General features: G+C 36.5%; 3 protein-coding genes across 4 annotated transcripts in view; 2 read left to right on the top strand and 1 right to left on the bottom strand.

Moving 5' to 3' along the window:
* Nucleotides 1–346: 346 nt before the first annotated feature.
* Nucleotides 347–7,393, bottom strand: abhd4 (abhydrolase domain containing 4, N-acyl phospholipase B). 2 transcript variants are annotated; one of them, XM_056271628.1, is made up of 9 exons: nucleotides 7,232–7,375; nucleotides 7,058–7,110; nucleotides 5,909–5,997; nucleotides 5,465–5,569; nucleotides 5,088–5,376; nucleotides 4,376–4,560; nucleotides 2,932–3,043; nucleotides 940–1,126; nucleotides 347–856 (listed from the first exon to the last, which is right to left on the bottom strand). In XM_056271628.1, the coding sequence occupies exons 3-9, from the start codon at nucleotides 5,946–5,948 to the stop codon at nucleotides 767–769; spliced, it is 1,008 nt and encodes a 335-aa protein (XP_056127603.1). In that variant the 5' UTR covers nucleotides 5,949–5,997; nucleotides 7,058–7,110; nucleotides 7,232–7,375; the 3' UTR covers nucleotides 347–766. The 2 variants fall into 2 exon arrangements, with proteins under 2 accessions (XP_056127603.1, XP_056127602.1); XM_056271627.1 differs by lacking the exon at nucleotides 7,058–7,110 and having other exon boundaries at nucleotides 7,232–7,393.
* A 698-nt stretch (nucleotides 7,394–8,091) lies between these two features.
* dad1 (defender against cell death 1) lies at nucleotides 8,092–11,782 on the top strand. Its single transcript, XM_056271619.1, has 3 exons — nucleotides 8,092–8,396; nucleotides 9,195–9,345; nucleotides 11,603–11,782. Exons 1-2 carry the CDS (start codon nucleotides 8,186–8,188, stop codon nucleotides 9,323–9,325), a joined length of 342 nt encoding a protein of 113 aa, XP_056127594.1. The 5' UTR covers nucleotides 8,092–8,185; the 3' UTR covers nucleotides 9,326–9,345; nucleotides 11,603–11,782.
* A 431-nt stretch (nucleotides 11,783–12,213) lies between these two features.
* pigr (polymeric immunoglobulin receptor) overlaps nucleotides 12,214–13,184 on the top strand; it is a 37,708-nt gene continuing 36,737 nt past the window's right edge. The window contains 1 exon segment of the mRNA XM_056271709.1: nucleotides 12,214–12,262. Coding sequence (XP_056127684.1) covers nucleotides 12,214–12,262 — 49 coding nt within the window.

Genomic DNA, 13,184 nt, shown 5'->3' with positions numbered 1-13,184 from the left:
TGAAAGCATGCCGAATGTATAATTTTTTTATTTGCATTTATTTTAAATTGGATTAAAATACAAAATCATATTTGTGAGATCATGCTAGCTGTTTATCGTTGCATACTGCATACTGATTCACATGCTATTTTTACAATAGCAGGAAATATACAGTATATAGTATGCAATGAGTTAGTTTTAATGGGAATGCTCTGATGAAATCAGCTGCATTATTCTACCCGGAAAAGCTAAACTTTGAATCTAGCACCTCTTAGTGTTACTTAATTGTAATCACAAGAGGAATGAGAACTGCTTCCAGAAACACGTTTAAAAATAAATAAAGAGAAACAAATGCAGACACACTGTATTAAAGGTACAGCCTTGTATTGAGATATGCACGTTATAAAATACAGACAACCGTTTATAATGCAGAATGAAATAATTATGAAACATCTCTTAGTCAATATGACCGTCCAAACATTGTCAATGCATTCATGGCACAGGTAGCACGACTGTCTCAGTGCATGCTAAACAAGAAAACTGAATAAAATATAGGTTAGAAAATACAAATACAACCAGCTTACATTAAATTCTGCAGTACAGTCATTGAGCTTTTCCACGTTAAAGGCCACAAACAATACAATTTGATTATGAAGTGACAAGGTCTGAGAACAGCTTTGCCTTTACATGTTTCTATCAATCTGATCATCCCACAAACACAGGACAGACCTCTTTCAAAGATAGAAATGCCAACACACAAATCAATGTCCATCCTGTCTGACCATATTCAGTCTACCGTATTACAGATATTCTCAACGACTCGGTTGAACTCGTCCGGCTGATCGGCGTAGACGTGATGGGAAGCATCTTCAATCATCTGCAGAGAAAAGCCAACAACATTTACACATTTTTGTTTTTCCATGAATTTAAAACGTGCAAACGCTGTCCTTTCTTACTCACCGTGACACTGGTGAGGCTTTTGCCTCTGATCTGAGTGACAGTGTCTCCAGTCGAGCTGTCCACCCATGAGAGCGATCCGTAGAGCATGCTGACAGGTGTCGATGGTGGCAGCAGGTTCACACGCTGAACCATAGGCCTTTTGGCCCAGCCGAGAGACTCAGACATGGCTTTGAAACCCACCTCACCACTGACAGGGAAAGAGAATAAAATACACTATTGCTTCTACATCTGTAAAGAAATGCATCTCTAGAAAGTCAATGTAAAAGAGGCCATGTTATACCCTTTTACAAAGTCTTGATTTTGTTTCTGGGGTCTACCACAATATGTTTCAAGCTTAAATGTTTAAAAAACAAAAATTTTCACATATTTGACATTGTTGCAGCACCTCTCTTCCCAGTCTGTCAGTAACACTCTGTTTAGTTCCTGTCTCTATGAATCCCTCCTTCAGAAAGCGCATGTGCTCTGATTGGTTGGCTGGAGCAGTATGTTGTGATTGGTCAAGCGCTTCGAGAGTGTTTGGGAAATGCCCCGCCCCTTACCATAACGAGTTTCAACACACTACTAACTAACTCAACCAGGCCCCACCTCTTTATTTTGCGTATGCCTTGTACAGGAATTATTTAAATGAGGAATACTATATGACGTGTTCGTTCCCGGAAGAAAACTCAAGACTACAATGGAGGCGCTTCAGGGAGTTCAGAAACAGTGACACTGTATAGAGAATAACTCCCGCTGGAGAGACTCTGTGCTTTGCAACTTTGCAGACATTTTCATGCTCAAATAGCAACATCACACACTGAGTGGACATCCATGACATGCGGAGTCCCTCAAGGCTCAATTCTTGCGCCACTCCTATTCAACCTGTACATGCTCCCAATGAGCCAAATAATGAGAAAGAACCGAATCTCTTACCACAGCTATGCAGACGACACACAGATCTACTTAGCCCTATCACCTAACGACTACAGCCCCATTGACTCCCTGTGCCAATGCATTGGTGAAGTCAACGGTTGGATATGCCAAAACTTTCTTCAGTTAAACAAATACAAAACTGAAGTCATTGCGTTTGGAAACAAAGATGAAGTTCTCAAGGTGAATGCATACCTTGACGCTAGGGGTCTAACAACTAAAAATCAAGTTAGGAATCTTGGTGTGTCTCTAGAGTCAGACCTTAGTTTCAGTAGTCATGTCAAAGCAATAACTAAATCAGCATACTATCATCTGAAAAATATTGCAAGAATTAGATGCTTTGTTTCAAGTCAAGACTTAGAGAAACTTGTGCATGCTTTCATCACCAGCAGGGTGGATTATTGTAATGGACTCCTCACTGGCCTTCCTAAAAAGACCATAAGACAGTTGCAGCTCATACAGAACGCTGAGCAGAACCAGAACATGTGAACACATCACACCAGTCCTTAGGTCTTTACACTGGGTCCCAGTTACATTTAGGATTGACTTTAAAGTGTTATTACTGGTATCTTTTAATGGGCTAGGACCTCAATATATTGCAGATATGCTCACTGAATATAAACCTAACAGATCACTCAGATCATTAGGATCACATCAGCTAGAAATACCAAGGGTTCGCTCTAAGCATGGAGAGTCTGCTTTTAGCTATTATGCCAGCCGCAGCTGGAACCAGCTTCCAGAGGAGATCAGATGTGCTCCTACAGTAGTCACATTCAAAGCCAGACTCAAGACACATCTGTTTAGCTATGCATTTACTGAATGAGCACTGTGCCACTGTTCGTCCGACTGTTTTTACTGTACTGTACTTTATTTTATTTTTTATTCTAAACTGTTTTAATTTTTCTTATTTGTTTTGATTATTTTAATTTCTTCTATGTAAAGCACTTTGAATTACAATTGTGTATGAAATGTGCTAAATAAATAAACTTCCCTTGCCTTGCCTTGCCTTGCCTTGCCTTGCCTTGCCTAAAGAAAGCTAAAAATGTGAAAAAGCATAATAGGTATTCTTTAATACGACTGTACCTCGGGCTCTGGGCGTTACAGTGGTAAATGTATTGTGTCATGGTGTCGTCATCAAACAGACCCTCAAACTTCCTCTTGAAGTCAGGACGGAATCGGTTCACCAGCCCCGGACCTGCAGATGAAGATGTGATGTGAGCAAATGTGTATTTTTTCTAAGTGGAAATGAAGTCCTTTAGTGTTTTCTTGATTAACAGATAAACATCAACTTGAATTAAAGCAACTTGGCTTTTGTCAAAAGCCTAGACAGCATTTTAAGCAGGGCAAGTTTTAGGCCAGTATATTTGAATAACAAAGATGTTAATCTCATGATGCATTGTGATCAGCACAGTAAAAAAAAAAAAAAAAAGAATGCAGAAGAAGCAAGAGAAACGTTGATTATAATTATAAGTCATTTAAAGCTGCTGTAGGTAACTTTTGAAAAAATTTATTTGCTAAAACTGTCATTATGTCCTGACAGTAGAATATGAGACAGATAATCTGTGTAAAAATCAAGCTACTCTGGCTCCTCCCAGTGGTCCTATTGCCATTTGCAAGAAATACACGCTGCCGGTCAGAAACAACCAATCAGAGCCAGGAGGAATGTCTTAGCAGTGTCAATCACGCTCGTGTACGCGCTGATCACACCCCTCTCTTGCACAGCGCGAGCCGTCGTTCAAACTCAAGATTGCCGGCGTGCTGCAGCTGTGCTTATGACGGAGAAACAACCTAAACTGCCAATTCTCGAGTGACACCTGCTCATAAAACAAAGAGGTAAAAGGAAAAAGACCGATGACGATAAACAAGCGAAAAAGAAAGAATTACACAGAGCCCATTGACTCGGTGTCAAAACTCTAGCCGCATAACATGTAGATAAAATGTCACGCACTCTGCTAAGCAACAATTGAAACCTGCTAATTCACTAAAGTTACATGTAGGCTATTGCAAAATACATAATGATTTGAGGACCAAGTTTATAGTTAAAGTATGGGCAGGCCATGGTCAATGTAAAGCATATTGTTGACGTTTAGTCCCTAGTGAATGAGCCATAACTTTTTATCCGCTGTTATCGGTGGCCCTGTTTACTAGCCTGCGCGTTCACGACAGGCTCCGCTGTGGAGGACGAGCTGTGGAGGGAGGGCTGTAGCGCAGCAGAGAGCAAGGGGGTGGGACCTGGAAGTTGTGCTTGTTCAAATTTTCAGGCTAAGTCAACGTTTTCTCAAAACTCCCTGCTGCAGCTTTAATACTGAAAAGTATCAGTTACAAATTGTTCATTATTATTAATTTATTATGAAAAACAAAATGGTGTGTTTGAATATTCGTGTGATAAACAACAATGCGTCTGCATAGTTCCAGATCAGTAACATGATATTAATTTTTTAGTGGGTGCCTCTGTAGGAGCTAGAGACATCACTGCAGGTTCCTAGGCTTTGGAGCAGAGCATCATGGTCACGGTTCTCACACTCACCCCAGGGTCCAGCTGCTCTGATGACGGCCAGTGGGTTGAACAGGCTGAACACTGAAGCAAGAGCCTTCACCCAGCGAGGTGGCGATACCCTTTTCAGCTCTGACCCTTGACCTCCTGAGTCCTGTGACTGAGGCTGGGGTCTCTCAGGGAAACCCCACGCGTCCACCAGGATCAGGTGACTGACTCTAGTGGACAAAAACACAACTGGTCTCAGGGTCGTGTAGTTCAGTATATTAAAGGTTTCCTTCACCCACAAATTAAAATTCTGGCATTAATTACTCAGACTCATGTCGTTCCAAACCCGTTCATCTTCCGAACACAAATGAAGATCTTTTTGATGAAATCTGAGAGCTTTCTGTCCCTCCATTGACAGCTACGCAACTACCACTTTGACGCCTCAAAAAGTTCAAAAGAGTAAAATTAATCCATATGTGCTGATGCAATATTTATATAAAATTTATACGTTGTTTTATTATATATATATATATATATTGAAAAGTGCTTTCATTTCAAACTTCACTTTCATACAAAACATTTTTTTTCATAACATGTATAAATATTTTAAAGCGACTATAAAAAGGATCAGTAACATTTGTGTTCCATAAAATAGAATATGGGTTTAAAATGAAATAATAGTGAGTAGCTGACAGCTCTTATTGTAAACTTTTACTATTATTGCGCTATAATTGACTACATAAGCTTTCTTTGATACCTTTCTGGATATTGAATGGTATAGGACGTTGCTAGGTAACCACCCAGGCTGTGGCCCAATAGGATCATGCGTTCCAGCCCCAGTGATTGTCTCCATTGCTCTATTGAATTAACGAACTGCTCTTCGGCCAATGAGGCTTCAGATGGGAATGCCGGGCGAGAACTGCGCCCGAAGCCCAGCAGGTCAATGGCGTAGACGGGTCGAGAATGACACAATGCGTCCAAGTTACGGATCCAGAGGCCGACCCCCCCTCCAAACCCGTGGATCATCACTAGGGGCGTCTGAGCGGCTAGAGAGAGAGAACGGGACACAGTCAGACTTTTTTAAGTGTGCTAAATACTTTTGCAGCAACTATAGACGAAAATTAGAAACTCTACCTTGGTCTTTATGTTTGAGTGCGGTCTTATTGGTGACTTTAAGGGTCCATATTCTGTTTTGATTGGGCAAAGTCACAAATCTGGACCAAACGTTATTCTTGATACCTGGAATAAAAAATGTATCGGTAACATACATGAACTTAGAATGAACAATACTTCTTCAGCACTCATTAATCTTAGTTAAAATGAATTTAAACATTTACTAATACCTTTAATTAAAATCGAAGGTTAGATTAAAAATTAGATTAAAATCAAAGGTTGTATTTGTTAACATTAACAAACAATGAACAGCTGTATTTGTATTAACTAACATTAGCAAAGATTAATACATACTGTAACAAATTAATACATTAACTAATGTTAACTAATGAACCTTATTGTTAAGTGTTACCAATGTATCCTATACAAATTCTAAATATTAAAAGGGAACGGTGAGGATCTTACAGGCAATAATTTTTGCCTCTGCACTTTTCAATAAGGACATGGATGTGGGTCTCCAAGAGGGCCACCAGGACCAGTTCCCAGAGGTCGGCCTAGAAAGACAGACACATGTAAAGTCACTGGAGGGGTGAGAGCAATAGAAGGTCTATGAGACTGTCCACGCCTGTGTACATACAGCGTTACGTCATCTGCCTTTATACACAGTACAAGCCTGTCCCCTGCTGGCAATAAACCCAGTATTAATAATGCTTTGTGGCCACAATTCATTCGCAAGCACACAAAAGAAGAAAAAAAAATGTTTTAAATAAACAATGAATTATTATTAAATATTTGTATTTATGGTCTACTCTGAATTGTCATGTAAATAAAATGTTCATCTTACATTTAAACATTAATACTCCTATAAAAAATAATAAGACAGAAAACTTTAGAAGTAAATTATTTTAGGAACATTACATTATTATAAAATATTTGTATTTATGTTCTGTTCTGTACATCATATAAATAAAAGGTACCATTACCATTTTAATTTTAGTCTTACATTTAAAAATAATACTCCTATGAGCAAATAAGACAGAAAAGTTAAGTTATTATGTTAGGAGTATCACTTTAATATTCAATACTTGTATTTATGGTTTGCTCTGAACTGTACATCATATGAATAAAAGGTCCAATTAACATTTACATTTTCCTCTTACATTTAAACATTAATATTCATATACCAATAATAAGACTAAAAACTTTAGAAGTTTAGAAGCATCACTTTATTATGAAATATTTTTTTAATGGTCTACTTTTTTATTGGTCTATCATATAAATAAAATGTGCCATTAACATTTGCATTTAAATTTTTAGTCTTACAGACAGAAAAGTTAAGATATTAATTATGTTAGTAGCATCACTTCATTATTCAATATTTTCTATTTATAGTCTGCACTGTACATCATATGAATAAAAGGTGATGCTAACATTTACATTTTAAGTCTTAAATTTAAAAATGTATATGCTTATGAGATAATACAACAAAAAAATACGCTGTAAATTATTCTATATTGTTAGCTGGTTGAAAAACTGAGCCATGTACTGTGACGTAGGCTAATAACTCAGCATGACTTTGCATAACCTTATGAAATCATCCAACACAAGTCATACCAGCATGTATGATTTATTCTATTACTTCATTTCAGACATTCACGGCAGGGATCCTGAAAATAGTGAAATGTTAAACATACAGTGTTACATAATAGAAGGGCACTTCATGTTGTTACATGAGCGACTCATTGTTGTGTAATATGATTGTATTATTAAAACATATAGGGTACTTACTCTGTGTCAGTCTCGTCTTGCATTGTGGCGTTTGCAGGAGACATTATGAAGCATAATACAAGAACAATCCAGGACGAAAGACTGTTATACTTCAGATGTGTATGTTCACTACCGGATCTGTCACATACAGTCGCTTTAAAGGCCCGTGTTTGTGTTTTGTAACACTGACGTCAGCGCATTTAAAGGAGCCGGATCACAGAAATAAAATAAATGGGTGAAATGGCATGAAACGCACTGTTGTCTTAATACGTGAACATATTGGACATTTTTATGTTTCAAAACATTACTGTAGTAATGAGATTGTAAGATAAGGAATAATCTTAGCTCTGATCCATTTCCTGTAGCATTTTCTTGACTGACAGTATTTGGAATTTCATATTTATCTGGATAATTATGTTTTCTGGAAAATGTTAAACTATCAGCCAATAATTCTTTAGTTTCACAATTGTCTCTGGTTATTCAGAGTGGATTTGGAAAATTAGGCCCACGATAGAAAATTTGGTTTTGTAGTTATAATTGATGTATTTGATGTGTTATTTTGTTTTAGACATGTATTTTACAATCTAAGGAAATTGTATAGCAGATCATTTGGCTAAATTGTATTATGCTTTATATTAAAAAAATAATATTTCTATTTTTAATGTGATATATAGGGATGTCAAATCATATGTCAGTATTTTATGTCAGTCTGTTAAAGGAATTGGGTTTTAACGTCATTATTTTCTTTAATCAATAGCAATGTTCATAGTTTATTGTTGTTAATTAATATGATTATGTAATGTACCTGTTTGTTTTCTTGTACACGAACGCTTCACGAGCATCGGAACTAAAATTCACCTGCAGTTTCAATGGGGAACATTTAGTGGACGCACATCTGTCTCTCTCTGCTTACACGTCATTCATTTCCTTCCAGCTTGATTTCTAGGGATACTGTGCTCGTGTTGAGGAGAAATTATGTCTAACTCGGTATTTTCTGTCTTGTCGCGTTTTGTGGAGGAGTACAGGAGCAGCACCCCGAATAAGCTGAAGATGATCGACGCTTATATGCTGTATATTTTGCTGACAGGAGTGTTTCAGTTCCTGTACTGTGTGCTGGTGGGAACGTTTCCCTTCAACAGCTTCTTATCTGGATTCATTTCATGTGTGGGATGCTTCATACTGGCGGGTATTTACGCATATTTAATCATATATAAATAGAATCAAAAGTTATTGTTGAAAGGGCTTATATTGTATATTTGTCCAATTTATATATGTATGTGTGTTTACAATGCTAATTATTATTTTTTGCACCAAAAAGGCAAACGGTCATGTAAAACTTAATTTTTTCCCCAGTTTTTTTTTTAAATGTCTTTATAATTTCAGTATATAATCTATGCACAAATACATATACTACGGGTTCAATAAAGTTTGCAATATTTAATAAGTATATTATGCTCAACAATTTAGGCCTATCTGATAAAAAAACAGTACAATTGTGAAAAATTCATGCAATTTAAAATAACTTGTTTATGTTTTTTAATGTATGTTAAAATGGAAATTGTTTAGCTATTATTTCAGTTTTTAGTGTTTATATATATATATATATATATATATATATACACACACACAAACCATTTATATGGTAAAACAACTTATTATTAAAAAATAATAGCATATTATAATATAAAATAAATATTTATTAATTATATTGCATTGTTTTATCTTTATTTATTTAATGGGATTATTTAAAGATTATTTATTAAGATTATTAGATTAAAGGCAATCAGACAGATAAATATATATATAAAAAAATGGTATTGGTCACAAAATAAAAACATCCCAATGTTTTCTAATCCTTAACCACTTAAATAACCACCTACACCAAACAATGTTGATATATCCAGGTCTTGTATGTGTGTTTAGTGCTGTAGTAGTAAATTATAATTCATTGATAATTAGTGTCTTCGTGTTCTTCTGTCTTCAGTCTGTCTTCGCATCCAGATCAACCCTCAGAATAAAGGAGATTTCCTGACCGTCTCTCCTGAGAGAGCTTTCGCTGACTTCCTCTTCGCTCACACTGTTCTGCATCTAGTGGTCGTCAACTTTGTTGGCTGAATGAGAGCGTCTTACACCAGGTGTGTGTACAGCAGATGGTTGCGTTTTAAGAATGGTTCAAAATCACTTTTCATATGTATAATTTGTAAACTATTTAGTAAAATCTGTGTGTGATTCAGTTCCATTGCTATACGAGGTTCTGTTGTGCACAGATGAACCGTCTCATAGCTCAGAAAACAAAACAAAGCAACAAAATTGCAGATATGTATCCTGATCCTTTTAAAATAGACTGCTTGCTTGCTAAGCCAATTTCTCTAAAAACTCTCTAGCTGACAGATAATAAACCCTCTGGTGCCTTATATAGAAAAATGACCTGATACAGCAGTACATGCTTCCTTTTTTGTGTCATGCATTGTTTTTTTCTGTGCCTTAAATGGGACCTATTATGCAAAATTCCCTTTTATAAAGTCTTTAAACACATGTGTGTCAGCAGTGTGTGTAAACAACCTGCCTATAATGGTAAAATCCACCCACTCCCTTTTTTATAATCCCCATAATTCATAAACAGTCTCTCCAAACAAGAGGTTCCAGATTTCCAGAAGCCCCGCTCATGACTGCTGATGATCTGCCGTGTTAGCACAGATCATGTCTGCGCATTGTAATGCAAAAAAAAATTACAAATGGATGTACTACTGAACATAAGTCTCGATAGACTCTCAGCATCTGAGCCACTGAGGACACCGTAGTTGAATTTCATTTATGAAGAAAATGTGCAGAAAAAAGTCGTTAAAGTGTTATATATTTGCGCAAATCATTTTACGCCGGACTACTTCACACACGAGGGCCAGTGCCATGCTGGATTTCCCTAAAAGTCGTTTCTGAAAGATTTTTAGATTAATATGACAGTACATGCTAGTCGATGAGTTGAATCAACTTAACTCCACATCAACTATATACATTTGCTGACTAACTTTTTCAATAATTCACTAACTTTTCAGAAACGTTGTAACTTCTTCCTTAGTCTCTCCATCAGTGTCCGACATGTGGCTGAACACCACAACTGACCATTTCTGACATTTTAGCTGTGTGAAGCTCTCCAGTTTTGTTGTTGCTGGAGTATCATTGCATTTAAAGGCACACATACAACAATTGTGGCCAAATAGGGGCCAATTTGACAAGCGATAATAAATGATCTGTGGGGTATTTTGAGCTGAGATTTCACAGACACATTCTGGGGACACCAGAGACTTAGGCCCTGTCCCAAATGGCGCACTTAATGTGGACTTTCGGTCTCGTGGACTTAAATTGTGCGTGCTCCGTAGGCCGTCCCATTTAGCATTTTAACGCTCTGAAGTGTGCTCAGCAGCGCCCCCTTTGTACACTTGAAGCGGTCTTCCGCTTTGGATGCAGGCTCCACGCACTTTAACTACCCAGGAATCCTTGCGAAAGGCCAATCAGACAACGGATGGGAGGAGATTTCGCTCACGGACAATTGTTAACATGGCTGAGAAGAAAATATTTAAGTGTAATTATCATTACGGTTTTTATGACAAGTTTATACAAACATTATGATCATCGACCAGTGGTTGATGTCTCAAACATAGGCTAATAATAGCGAGCTGAATAATAGGATCGCATTATGATTCATTAAATAAATAGATCAGAATGTCAGGGCTTTACTGAGTCATATGTAAACACAACAACAATAGGCAGCATATTTCCCCGAACCTGTAGCTCCTGTCCATAACAACAATCAGACCGTCTTCCTGTTTCCGGCGTGACGATCGAGTCTGTCCCAAAAATACCTCTCAATGCGGACTCGCGCTAAGGGCCCTATAGGTCTGCACTACATGACGTCACCGAAGTGTGGACTCTGAGGAAGTCCTCAAGTCCGGAGTGTGCCATTTGGGACAGGGCCTTATATTACATCTTGTGAAAAGGGGCATCATGGGTCCCTTTTAAACTGTCATTGCTTTATTCCATCTTTCATTCCATGTTTAGTTTTTAATGTTCATGTTCGTTCGATGAGGCTTTCAATTAACATACGTTAATTTAGAAAAATGTAAACGTTCAATGTAAAGTTATCATCATGATACATGACAAATTACTGGAGCTTTAGGAAGAAATCATCCCAAAATATTTTCTTTAATTGTCTGTAAATGTATGTTTTATTAGTGCTGTCAAATCGATTATCTAACATAAAAGTTTGTGTCTGTGTTATTTTATGTCAGATGCGATTAATCGATTTGACAGCACAATTTTTTACATGTAACTTGTTTTCTCAAGATGAACTGGTCTGGTGGACCACCTTTGATGAATTATATTTGTTTTCCACAGATATGAAGACCAAATCCTGCAGAACAACTACAAACACAACAGTCTGTGGATCTCTCAATGTTAATATATGTTTTGACAGAATTGTCAATCATGATCAGTTCTCGTCCTGTTCCTTAATTTTTCTACTTTTGTAAAACTTTCTGAAAGTTACTGAAAGAAAATAAATGCCTTTAAAAACAATGCAGTGATCCTGTTGTGGTGTTTCTAGGTAACATATAGGTACTCACATCTGAATCTTTGTGTTTAAGATATAGTTTTAAAATGTATATAAAAATTAAACGAGCCTATTTTTGTTGTATTTTTTTATTTTGAGTCTAAATGAAACCAGAATCATTCTGACATTATGGTTAAAGTTACAAACAATGAAGCAATTCATTTTTGCAGACATCAGTGTGAAAAAAACACATTTTGTGTAAGGATTACAGGCCACAATCTATATTAGCATTGCACAATTTGTACTGAACACAATTGCAGTGTGGAACACAAAAGGTTAAACTCCCACATCTGGTTATGGTTTAGGCAGAAGTGAAAGTAAACGCAGATATTCCTTCTCGCAACAGCTGTCATTAGGAAAGAGGGGCTCCGACGGTTTATCACTCTCGAGCTCAGCGATGACTCTTTCGCTACTTCTAACCATTCTTGTTCTCGGTGAACTGCCAGGTGAGCTTTAATCATTCCTTTTGCAAAAACAAATATTGATAAGGCATTGAAACCATTTTCCTAAACTGTTAATTAGAGGAGAGCTTGGAAACTTGTTTAGAAAGCCGTTCTGCAGCTAAAATTGGTCATGGGTTTAAACTTCCTCTCTTTGGAGTATTATATTGAACTGTTAGCAGTTTTAAAACCCAGAATTGAAAAGTGTTCCTATAGTTATCTAGTAACTTTCATATGAAGGAAAAAGCTGTGACCCAAATTCCAAGTATTTGGAAGTGCGTCTAGTAGCTTTTCCAAACACAATGTTTTTAAGTTTTCATTTTACAAAAGAGTCTTTTGAAAATACAAGTGGAATTTTTTTTTATTTATTTATTTTTTATGCTTGATTGTAGTTTTTGGAAAAATTGACAGACAACAGCTTTTGGATGTTTTGAATGTCATAAGTTAAATGAAAGTAAAAAAAAAACTGGACTGAAAACGGGCCTATTGGCCACAGTAACAAACGGCCATTTTATGCAGCCATTGTAAGATATTTACAGTTTTCAATTATTTAACATGCCTAAAAAAGAGTTTTAGCTTTATATAGAAATTACAATGCTTTTTTGCTTTTATGAGTGTAATACCAGAAGCATTCTGGGATTATTATTAATGTTAGAATGAACCAATGTATTTTTTTGTGCAATCCATCTACAAGATTACATAAATGATTAAATAAGCAATAGTAATTTGAATATGTACTAATGATTTAAAAGCCATTCACTCTGTTCATCTGCATTCATAGACAGAGAAAGTATGCGTATCACTGGAGAGACTTTTTGAGTCTTTTGAGGTCAAGAAACAAAATGATATGATATATTTATATTAAAGAATATATTTGAATTGCCATGAACTCGTTTTTGTAATTTATTGCTGTTTATAGCCTATATAA

The sequence above is a fragment of the Rhinichthys klamathensis genome, unplaced genomic scaffold (genome assembly GCF_029890125.1).
Source record: "Rhinichthys klamathensis goyatoka isolate OS25496 unplaced genomic scaffold, OSU_Roscu_1.1 h1tg000323l_1, whole genome shotgun sequence".
Classification (NCBI taxonomy): Eukaryota; Metazoa; Chordata; class Actinopteri; order Cypriniformes; family Leuciscidae; genus Rhinichthys; species Rhinichthys klamathensis.
This window is presented reverse-complemented; position numbering and strand designations above follow the sequence as displayed.